Raw genomic sequence first — 11,239 nt, 5'->3', positions numbered from 1 at the left:
TGGACCGGCCTCAGACCTTCCTTTATCTGTGTCCATTCAAACGTGTGCAAGTCTAAACGAAGGCCATTTGTTTTTATTTACTTGGTATTAAAATATCCTCAGATATAACAGCGGGGGGAAAGAAATCCGTTTTCATAAAAACGAATAACGGGAAAAAAAAAAAAAAACCTACGTCAACACACGTCGTATTCACACTGGATTTTGTTCATTTTTCAAAAAATATTCTACTACATTACCCACACGCCCCGGCGTCGACTGCTCGAATGTACATACGGGTTCTTTGGGGTCGCCGTTGCCGACTAACCTTTGACCGCGGTCTGACAACCAATGAAAACCCTGCATTCCAATCGGCTGCGGCCAATCAGAGGCGTCGGGGCCGTATTTGAACGGTGGGGGGAAACGCTGTTGTTGTCCTCGGCGAACAAGCAGCAGATCACCCGAACCGCCGCTCGCCGAACGTTGTTTGTGGTCAGCGCTCGATTTAAAAACAAAGGAATAAAAGGGGGGAAAAAAAAGTTCTTACTCCTTCGAATCCGCGGCTTCAACATGACCTCTGTGGAGCTCCCGGCTGCGGTAAGTAAAAAGATGACCGTGCGTGTGCCTCGGCGTGAAGCCTCAGGCAACCCCCCCCCCCCCCCCCCGCTTCGGCCTAGCGGGCTGACGGGTTCGTTGTCGGGGTGAGGTTTGGCGCTTTGTCCCTTGACGCGTGACCTGCGTTGTGATCGGTAGCGTCGCCTTCATTTCCAGCAGGTTGGCGGCGCGGAGAACCATGCGAGGCTGGGCAAAGCCACCGTAGGCGGCTCAAGCAGGCCTGCTTTCGGAGAGCTGACCAACTTCTCCAACGCGGCTGCCAAGGCCAAGGTAACGCGCCGAGCGGTTTCCCCCGGGGGATCCGATCTCCCTTCCAGAAACCCTCCGCGCGGTTTTTAAATGGCTTTTGCTCTCGTAGAAAACCGGAGGCGCCAGCGCTGCGACCAAGCAGCCCCTTGACAGGAGAGTCAAGCAGACTGCGCGTCCCGTGCAGCCGGCCGCGGCGCCGGAGTCCGCCCTGCCCTCCGTGCCGGAGCAGCCGGCCGACGTTTCTATGAAGGAGGAGGACGAGCTCTGCCAGGCCTTCTCCGGCGCTCTCCTCACCGTGGAGGACATCGACACGCACGACGAGGACATGCCCCAGCTGTGCTCGGAGTACGTCAAGGACATCTACGCGTATCTCGGGGAGCTCGAGGTGATTTGAGTTTACTACGGCTCCTCTGAATGTTTAACGCAGGGGTTGATGTTTAACCTTCCCCTTTGTCGTGACTGTTCCTCTGCAGCAAAAGCAGGCGGTGCGGCCCAAATACATGGATGGCTACGAAATCACAGAGCGCATGAGAGCTATCCTGGTTGACTGGCTGATCCAGGTGCACTCCAGGTTCCAGCTGCTGCAGGAGACTCTGTACCTCACGGTGGCCGTCCTGGATCGTTTCCTCCAGGTAGGGACGCCGTTGGGGGAGCCGCTCTATCGGCTTTCGCTCTTTGCCGGGCCTGCTTACGACCCGCCTTCTCCCAAACGGCAGGTCAAGCCGGTCTCCCGTCGGAATCTGCAGCTCGCCGGGGTGACTGCCATGTTGGTGGCGTCAAAGTACGAGGAGATGTACAGTCCCGAAGTTGCCGACTTTGCCTACATCACAGACAACGCCTTCACAAAGGCCCAGATTCTTGAGATGGAGCAAATTGTTCTCAAGTCTCTTAACTTTGACCTGGGGCGCCCACTGCCGCTGCACTTCCTCAGGAGGGCCTCCAAGGCTGCGAATGTAAGTCGGCAAGGGAAAAACTGTCCATTTTGGCGTGACTGTGCCAGGTGTTCTAATAGTTTGTCTTTAGTCCAATGTAGAGAAACATACGCTTGCCAAGTATCTCATGGAGCTGACGCTTGTGGATTATGAGATGGTGCATTACCGGCCGTCTGAGATCGCCGCTGCCGCCCTGTACCTCTCCCAGCTGCTCATCGATGACCTGCCCTGGGTAATTTTAAAATCCACTACTCTGGGTTTAAGTGTGGCTATGGAATATTTCCTACTTTGTTTCTTGTCTTCTCCCTAGTCTCCCATGCAGCAGTTCTACTCTACGTATGATGCGGACCACCTCAAGCCAGTCATGCAGCACATGGCCAAAAATGTTGTGGTTGTGAATGGAGGGAAGACCAAGTTTCAGGTAAGGGTCCTCGGAAGCGGCACAACGACGTTGCTGTCTGCGGCCCGCCACGCTCATGTTCCCTCTCCCCCACCAGGCTGTCAGGAACAAGTACTCCAGCGGCAAGCTAATGAAAGTCAGCCTGATTCCTCAGCTCGAGTCCTCCCTCATCAAGACCCTCGCTGCGCCTCTGCTCAACAATCCCTGAAGTCTTTATCTTTTTAATTGCCTGGATGGATTTTATTTGCACTTTATATTTTAATGAGACCATTGAAACTTTCACTAGCTTTTTAATAAATTTCTAAACTTTTATCAATTGATGTGACAATTTACATACTTTCTCTGTGAGCAGAGCTTCTCGCGTGTTGATATCCTGGCAATACATTTTAAAAATGCTTGTCCGTGTTTACGGTTGAGGGCAGATGCTGTTGGGTGTTGTCTTTTACAGGGGATTCAGACTTGCGGTTCCCTTTGCGTCCGTTGGGCCTGATCTAGATTCCCCTGTACAAACTTAAATTGATTTGTAAAATCTAATGTCTCGAGCTACGAGGCGTCATGCATACTTCTACCTCAATGCTCCTCATTTTGGAAAATAAAGTGACACTAAAAGCCTGTTTCCGTTTGTAAGGGTGTAGAAGGGGGGGGGGGGGGAAACAACTTTGGTTCAAAGTCATTCCAGAGCTAACTTTAGCACGGGGCTTATGTTACATAGGGTCTCTTTATGTAACTTTCCTTAAGTGGAAATGGCTACATCCCTTCAACTGTAAACATTAAATGATGACATGACAACATACTCTTTTTCAGTTTATTACTAAAATAGGTTTCTGGTGTCATGATTTAAAGCTGACAGGTTGCATGATTTTTGGGGGTGGTACTGAAGTTAGGAAAAGAGATGGGGCAGGGTGGTCTTCAATTGAAGCGGACCCTGCGCATTGATCCAACCGTGCTGCTCTGGCTGCCCCAGTCAGAGTTGTTGTTGTAGTCGCGCTTCTCCAAGATGTAGTGTGGGCCTCTGAAATTGGGCTCCTGGTACACAACCCAACTGTGGGAGAGGGACAGATTAGTTGCAAAAAGTTCACACTGAAGTGCTTAATTCACATTTATAAAACATGTTAACCATATGTTGCTGGGCTATAGGATTCTTAATGTTGGCAGACTGCTTTCATAGGCTACATGATTGAGGGTCATGGACACTGCCAGTTTACTTTGTCTTTAACTCCCAGCTCTGACACTTCTAGTGTAGTCTGAGGCGATGCACTCACGCTCCTCCCAGGACGCGGATGGAAGCGGCTCTGTTGAGGCTGTGGCGGCTCATCATGTTGGGGATGTCGTCCTGGATCTCGGTCTTTTTGCCGGAGAAGCCAGCTCTCTCAAACAGCTGCGCTCTGCAGGGGTTGTTGTCCTACGGGTGAAGCGTGGCGTTTAGAAAATGAGCGTGCGAGGAGCAGGCTCGGTGGTGAAATTGATGGCGCAAACGTGTTGCTGCACCAAGGCCTTACATTGGAGATGCTATTGCATGCCCGTTCAAAACGGGCATGCAATAGCATGGCACGGTTTAACAAAATGTAAGGACAACTTTGCAATCAATGTAAAAATAAAGGTGTATTAGAACTTCTGAAGGGTCAGTTGAGTAGAGTCCAGGTTTCTTCAGTCAATGATTCAGCCCTGTGTTCGACAGTGGAAGATGAAGCTGCTGGTTAAAGTGACACTCTTTGTGACTCAGTCGCAGTCCTGAAGCCCCGCCCCGCTGCTGCACAGAGCTGAGCAGTCACACCTTTATTAATATAACAAGCCGCGTGATCAAATTGCATCAAATTGGACACTGCACATCCCTGGGTTCCCAGTGATACACCCGCCAAGTGTGAAGTAGATCGGATGAACGTCTGTCGAGATAATCGAAGGACATGGACAGCAGCTCCTTGCTTTATCGTTATATTAGCTGTGCGCTGTATGTGGGAGAGGGAATATGCCTTTGTGTGTGCGCGTGGTTTCATCTCTTACTTGCTTGACGGCACGGACGGAGGAGATGTGGTCCACCTGGGCGCACCACTTGTCGTAGCAGTTGTACTCCCCCCTGTCGGACATGTCCCACAGGTACTGCCGCCCCCGGAAGTTGTCATGCTCGTACCCCACCCATCTTTGAATGATCGTAAGGGAGAAGAGATTGAGCACAAAGGGTTAAATAAGAGTCGTAGGAAACACTGATTGTACCTGTTTTTTCTGTTGGTCCACAAAATGTTATGTTATTAATATTGTAAGTCCTGTTTTTACGCACCTGAGGTCTAAGAAAGACTATGGAAGCTATGGCAAAGTATGGAAAAAGCCACTAGGGCACACTGGGATCAGGCCGGAGAGTTTGTCCATGGTCAACCAGAGGCCTTTTTGATTGTTTTGTATGTCTACAGGGGTCAAAGTTCAGACCACGAGAGTGTTGGGATAAAAGACATATTGTGGGATATTTCCACATAAAAGAGAAATATTCCTAGGCAAATGTAGTATTATTCTGCATAGTGTGTTCTTCTGTGGGATATACCCGTTTATACCCCTATGTTTTATAATGTATTCATTCAAAAACATGTTTTTGTGGATCAATAAAGTCAGATAAATGTTCATGTTAAAATCAGAACCCCATGAATCCAAATGTAAGATCATTCCATTTGAACTGATATGTGTAAAACCGAACTGAAGACATTTTTCTCAGGACCTGCAAACTCCCATGTGTTCAGTCGGGGAACGCTTAAAGAATGTTGTGGTGCTGTTGCAGTAAGACGCGCGTTGCGCCAGGGGGCGGTGTGTCGCCTCGCATTGCTTACGCTCCGCTCTCCACCTGCACTGAGTTACATTTCTCAGGGAAGTTCTTGTCGCTCAGCTTCTGGCAGTCAGAGCTCAGGTCGAGCCGCCTGCCTGCGAAGTTCCGCTGCTCGAAAAGGGTCACCTGGGAGCAGAAACGCACAGATAAATTGTTGTTATTATTATTATTCCTTAGTTCATATCAATTTTACATTTATGTATTTATTCAAGCTTTTATTATCTGTTTTATTTATTTATTATTTAATCTATCTATTTATTATTATCATCGCTTTTTTTTTTTTAATTGAACAGCGCAGTATTACAGCAGACAGCAGACAAAGTCCCCAAATGCTGTCAAAAAAAAAAAAAAAATCATCGATACAGTACTAAAGAGGAGACAGCCAGGGAGACATTAAACAGAGTACGCCGATAGTACTGTAACGTTAGTAGTATAGTTTTTACACTCATTACGGTTTTAATGTAGGTGTTTTGTTGGGTTTTGTTGTCCAAACACCAGAAACGAGGGTTTACAGTGACCTGAATTCAGATCTATCAATATGACGTTGGGTCAACATTATGAAATAAACCGGTGACATGTAATTCCTTTCGTGCCAACCAAAGAACACATCAATTCCCCAGCGTGGTGACAAGTTAGAATAAATGTACCCAATGTGCCAAACAATATCTTTGTGTGCATTCAAATGCATTGTCAGCTTACCCTCCCACTGGACCCGTAGAAGGCACGTTGGAGCACAGACCCCAGCTTGCTGTGAACAAAGAAACAACAAGCTTTTTACTCACCAAATATAATACACCACGCTGTACATAATACAAGCAAAACCATTTAATCTAGCATTTTGCATGGAATTGCATCAGCAAGTAGCAACAAATAATTTCTTTTGAGAATTTAATTATTGACGTTATTTATTGATGGTAAACTGACTGAACGTGTCCAGTTCTGTTCCTCTCTTGTGAGAGATACTGGAAGAAGCTTCGACTGGTTTGTTTTGGACTTTCAACATGAAAAAAAGCCAAGGAGTAAATGTGTATTCCTCTTGTTATTATCTCCACGATGGAAAATGATTTTGGCAAGTGATAGCAGAGGTGCCCGGTCGAGGTAGAAGAGCCCAAAACAAAATGGAGGCCGGCTCTCGATGCTATGCACCCCCGTGTCAACGCCCAGCACCGTCAACATACCTGGTTTGTTGGGCTAATCCTGGGACCTTAGTAAAGATGTTCATGTCAGCTCGGCGAGGCCAGAAAAAAGCCCCTTAAATACAGCGAGCGCAGGTCGGCCGGCGGGTTACCAGAACGCTCACAGCGCTTCTGCGGCTCTCACCGGGGCCCTTGAGGCCATTGATATGCTAAACACAGTTCTACACCCATCTTCCCACTGAAATCCTGCCCAATGTGTGAGAATAAACGCAAATACATCACAAGCACACACACACACACACGCGCACGCACACACACACGCATGCATGCATAGAATCCCATACATGTGCACCACATACACACAAAGCATGTACAATACTAGTATATAGGAAAAACTACAACACAACAATGAGTGTACGAATAATACAGGCACACACACACACAAACACACACACACACACACACACACCTACATGTAAACGTGGAACGGAGAGTGCAGTGCCAACACTTTTGGCTTTGAACAATTCAGCATTTTGTTTTTGTTTGTTACAACAATGCGTTGCCCTCATGATAATGGACGTATTCATGCTTTGTGCACGGCAAGCTCTAATGGACACAGTGTTCCTGTGGGAGGCTCAAAACCCTATCTCCCTGCATGTAGTTTTGGTACTCGTACACTGGCGGCGTCGAACGATAATAACATAAGCAATTTGTGCTTAAACCGCCACATAACTATTTTAAACATGAATAATGAATGTATCTGAGGTCCATGTTAAATTGCGATGCGATAGACAGGAAGTATAGGGAGAGGTCAGGGAAAGCTGCTCTTCTGCTTGGATTGCTTTGTTTGTATTCCGTTGCGCGGCCAACGTCATATATTAACTATAACTACTTTTCTGTCACTGTTTCCTTTGCTTCTTTGAACTTCAGCCCCTCGTGTGATGCATTCCTTTATGTTCTCTGTATTCTCCGTACAGCACACCGCTGTATGAGTCTAATATATATTTATATGGGAGCGTAGTAAGTGAGCGACTGGTCCCACCCCTATTCACATCTATTGTACAAACACTGAACGCATGGGAGGGGTGGTGCTAGATACAGTTATCCACATGGGTCTTTTCACCAACAGAACATCTGATAAAGATCTTACACACCGGATCGTCTATTCTAATATAAAGCGTTGTTTCCATCCATCTTCATGTTTTATTGTAAAATAATGTAATTATTGTTGCATGCACAGTGTGTATTATATTTATTTTATATCTGCATATAAAAAGACTACATTATGAGCAAGAAAAGTTTGGTGCACTATTTTGCCAAATGCTTTTAATTTTATTTTATAAACAAATAAATAAACAAACAAACAAACAAACAAACAAACAAATAGATAGATAGATAGATAGATAGATAGATAGATAGATAGATAGATAGATAGATAGATAGATAGATAGATAGATAGATAGACAGACAGACAGACAGACAGACAGACAGATAGATAGATAGATAGATAGATAGATAGATAGATAGATAGATAGATAGATAGATAGATAGATAGATAGATAGATAGATAGATAGATAGATAGATAGATAGATAGCAATAATAAAATAATAAAAAATATATAATAATAATAATAATAATACATTGGAGGGTAAATCAAACAATTTGACATTGTTAGAATCATTTATTTCATATTCAAAAGGGAATATATATAGTGGCCGAACGGATTCAGTGAACTAACATTAACTTTGCTTGCGGTGTCAAAATCCCTCCTTGTTGCAAAGGATCTGTTTGCTCCAGCAAATTACATTCACACTCCACTGGCTCCCAATGGCCGGGTATTCCAGGGTGGAGGGTGGGCTGGGGTTCGGTTTGGGGTGGGGGGGTGGGGGTGGGGGTGATGGTTTTGCTATACAGGGGCCACTGAATAGCAGCAAAATCAACTGCGTGCTCCGCGGTGTATTGTTCCGGTAACCTTGGCCCCGAACCAACTGATGACATTTGCGAGAATGAACCAGGTCCAGAAGCTTGGGGACGTTTCTTGCATTTGGGAGCTGTTTCCAGTGGAGACGAATGCAGGACATGCTGCAGGTAGACATCTATATGTGGCTGGGAGAGAGGATGCTGAGGCAGGGATTGGGCACGAGGACAGAGAGAGGGATAGACGCAGGGCTGGAAGTAGCACAGGCTTTGGCACAAGGACCTTTAAGCATCTTTACCATTTTCCGATTTTTTTGACAGACGAGGCAAATTTCTTTTTTCAAAACTTGTGCCCCAGTTCAACTTTAGAGTCGTTTGAAATGTCGCTCATACTGACAGTCCTGGACAAGTTGGCTTATTTCCTGTCGCTTGTGGCATTTTGTGTCAGTGTGTCTTATAGTTGGTTGAAATGAAAATAGAGGCTGGTAAGGCATCACAAAAGCAGTTTCTTTGCAATGATAAACTTGGCATTCTTCTACCATTGGCATAAGCTGTATGACTGACTTCCAGGGACGCACTTGAGATGAAGAAGTGTCAATTCCTTCAATTATCCAACCTTTTATTAGTTGAAAGGGGCTTTGTATTTGTTTGTACCCTTCTGTCGGTGACATAATTATTTGTGCTTTGTGTGCAGGTGTAACCGAGGACAGCCACCTACCTGCCAGAGATCAATATGCGAGCGCAGTGCACGGTGAGGCTGAGCTGTGTGCTTGTGTTGGTGCTTGGCGTGTCAGCCAGCGAAGACTTTGACTGGACAAAAAATGAGCATGGCTCCTTCTACTACGGCATCTTCCCGACCGGTACAACTCATCATATTATTCTGTCATACGTCACTCTTTGGAATAACTCAACCAGCCACGGCCATGTCTGAAGTGAGTCTGTTTTCTGTACCCGCAAGGGTTTTCTTGGGGAGCCGGGAGTTCCGCCTATCAGACGGAAGGAGCTTGGAACATCGACGGCAAAGGCATGAGCATCTGGGATGCGTTTGCCCACAAAAAGGGCAAAATCTCCTTCAATGACACCGGAGACTCCTCGTGTGAAGGCTACTACAAATTCAAGGTGCCGTAGCCTACCATGGTGCCTGGTATCCGACTGATTTTCAAATCAAGACCTTCACCACCAAATACAGTGGTTTTATTATTCGATATGAATGCTCTTGTCTGTGTTTTAAAGGATGACATCACCTTAATGAGGGATATGAAGCTGAATCATTATCGCTTCTCCATCTCCTGGCCAAGGATTTTACCAAATGGACTGAAAAGTAATGACCCGCCTTTATCCGTGTCATTATATGCAGCACAATAGATGGATGCCCAATACTAACGTGTACATCTTCAAAGGGTTTTTTTTTTTTACACAGTATTTTACTATTGAATTAAGCAAATGTATAATATTCCGCAAATGTTTCAGACGATCAGATCAACGAGAAAGGACTCAAATATTATGACGAGCTGATTAACATGCTGCTGGAGAATAAAATCACACCCATCGTGACTTTATATCATTGGGACTTGCCCCAGGTGAGCATATGCCCTGCTACCATTTACGGGACTTCTCAGTTGCATTTGGAAACACAATGCACATCATACGCAAATCAAGAGCAAAGCACTGAAAGTGCAAACCGGAATAGAAGTGTTTGCTTTGCCTTTGCAGGTCTTAGAGTCAAAGTACGGGGGATGGCAGAACATCAGCATGGTGAACTTCTTCAACGACTTTGCCAACTTGTGCTTTGAGAGATTTGGAAACAGGGTGAAGTACTGGATCACTTTCAACAACCCATGGGTACGTCGCAGCGATATGACACCAAAATATACGTGTGTTTTTGGTTTTTTTTGTTTGTTTTTTTACTGCGTTCCGCGAAAGCCTACAACGCCTGCGTTCATTCTGTGTCCAGTCGATTGCAGTTGAAGGATATGAAACCGGAGAGCACGCGCCGGGACTGAAGCTAAGGGGAACGGGAGCGTACAAAGCCGCCCATCATATCATCAAGGTAACGTCGAACCATGAGCGTACTGTCAAATCAGATCAAAACGTCGACGTTAGGAAACAGTACAAAGACCTGACCAGGACGCCGTGGCTTTCCCTCTTTGTAACAGGCCCACGCCAAGGTCTGGCACACCTACGACACTCAGTGGAGAAGCAAACAAAAAGGTGATGGAATCTCCGATGGAAAGCCTGAACCTTCATTGATTGTAACACTCGTATGGATTCATGTCCTGTGGGAGGGGACCTGCTCCTGAACTGTACCGTTGCTGTGCGTTTCCTCCAGGCCTGGTTGGGATCTCGCTGTCCGCTGACTGGGGGGAACCGGTGGACATCACAAACCAGAGAGACATCGAAGCGGCAGAGCGATACGTCCAGTTCTACATGGGATGGTTTGCCACGCCCATCTTCAATGGAGACTATCCCCAGGTCATGAAGGACTACATAGGTACGCGGCTGACTGTGTCCCTTGAAACGATACATAACTGAATTTAGAATGGAAGTAGAAAATGAAATGTCGTGATCCAAAAGGGCCGTAAAGACAACACAATCCTAGATGTCTTCAGGTTCCAATACTACTATAATAACATTGGTTCAATTTCCTCCCGTAAGGCAGGAAGAGTGCCCAGCAGGGGTTGGGGGTGTCGCGGTTACCCGTCTTTTCATCCCAGGAGAAGAGCTACATCAAGGGCACCTGCGACTTCCTGGGCATCGGCCATTTCACCACCCGCTACGTCACCCAGAAGAATTACCCGTCAGGCCGAGGGAGCAGCTACTTCATGGACCGCGACCTGGCGGAGCTGGTCGACCCGCGGTGGCCCGATCCTGGCTCGGAATGGCTCTACTCGGTGCCCTGGGGGTTCCGCCGCTTGCTGAATTTTGTCAAGGTCCGCAGGCGCGAGATATTTTTCATGCCGCGCTTTACTGTCTCTGTAGTTCAGCATGTGCATCGTCTAACCCCCTTTGCGGCGCTTTCCAGACGCAGTACGGAAACCCCATGATCTACGTGACGGAGAACGGCGTCTCTGAGAAGATGATGTGCACGGACCTCTGTGATGACTGGAGAATGCAGTACTTCAAGGACTACATCAACGAAATGCTGAAGGGTGAGAGGAAAGTAGAGATGGCACGATGACACTGTCCCCGCAGAATGTCCATACC

The 11,239-nt window shown here is 46.7% G+C and overlaps 3 protein-coding genes across 4 annotated transcripts in view; 2 read left to right on the top strand and 1 right to left on the bottom strand.

Annotated features, from left to right (window-relative positions):
* Positions 1-421: 421 nt before the first annotated feature.
* On the top strand, positions 422-2,769 carry LOC307228283 (G2/mitotic-specific cyclin-B2-like). 2 transcript variants are annotated; one of them, XM_079997914.1, is made up of 8 exons: positions 422-573; positions 751-861; positions 950-1,225; positions 1,314-1,472; positions 1,557-1,793; positions 1,864-2,004; positions 2,083-2,193; positions 2,270-2,769. In XM_079997914.1, exons 1-8 carry the CDS (start codon positions 547-549, stop codon positions 2,378-2,380), a joined length of 1,173 nt encoding a protein of 390 aa, XP_079854040.1. In that variant the 5' UTR covers positions 422-546; the 3' UTR covers positions 2,381-2,769. The 2 variants fall into 2 exon arrangements, with proteins under 2 accessions (XP_079854040.1, XP_079854039.1); XM_079997913.1 differs by having other exon boundaries at positions 748-861.
* A 312-nt stretch (positions 2,770-3,081) lies between these two features.
* crybgx (crystallin beta gamma X) lies at positions 3,082-6,215 on the bottom strand (the record flags this gene model as incomplete). The annotated part of the gene is made up of 6 exons (XM_079997066.1): positions 6,160-6,215; positions 5,681-5,729; positions 4,986-5,107; positions 4,174-4,309; positions 3,435-3,574; positions 3,082-3,214 (listed from the first exon to the last, which is right to left on the bottom strand). The coding sequence occupies exons 1-6, from the start codon at positions 6,201-6,203 to the stop codon at positions 3,082-3,084; spliced, it is 624 nt and encodes a 207-aa protein (XP_079853192.1). The 5' UTR covers positions 6,204-6,215.
* Positions 6,216-8,124: 1,909 nt separating this feature from the next.
* lctla (lactase-like a) overlaps positions 8,125-11,239 on the top strand; it is a gene marked incomplete at both ends in the record, with an annotated part of 5,439 nt that continues 2,324 nt past the window's right edge. The window contains 11 exons of the mRNA XM_079997297.1: positions 8,125-8,206; positions 8,746-8,895; positions 8,994-9,154; positions 9,269-9,356; positions 9,506-9,615; positions 9,749-9,877; positions 9,990-10,085; positions 10,192-10,246; positions 10,365-10,526; positions 10,691-10,965; positions 11,058-11,184. Of these exons, the coding sequence (XP_079853423.1) occupies positions 8,125-8,206; positions 8,746-8,895; positions 8,994-9,154; positions 9,269-9,356; positions 9,506-9,615; positions 9,749-9,877; positions 9,990-10,085; positions 10,192-10,246; positions 10,365-10,526; positions 10,691-10,965; positions 11,058-11,184 (1,435 nt within the window). The remainder of the gene's footprint in view (positions 8,207-8,745; positions 8,896-8,993; positions 9,155-9,268; positions 9,357-9,505; positions 9,616-9,748; positions 9,878-9,989; positions 10,086-10,191; positions 10,247-10,364; positions 10,527-10,690; positions 10,966-11,057; positions 11,185-11,239) is intronic.

The sequence above is a fragment of the Zeus faber genome, assembly GCF_960531495.2.
Source record: "Zeus faber genome assembly, chromosome: 3".
Lineage (NCBI taxonomy): Eukaryota > Metazoa > Chordata > Actinopteri > Zeiformes > Zeidae > Zeus > Zeus faber.
The sequence above is the reverse complement of the archived record's forward strand: the minus strand, read 5'-3'. Positions and strand labels throughout refer to the sequence as shown.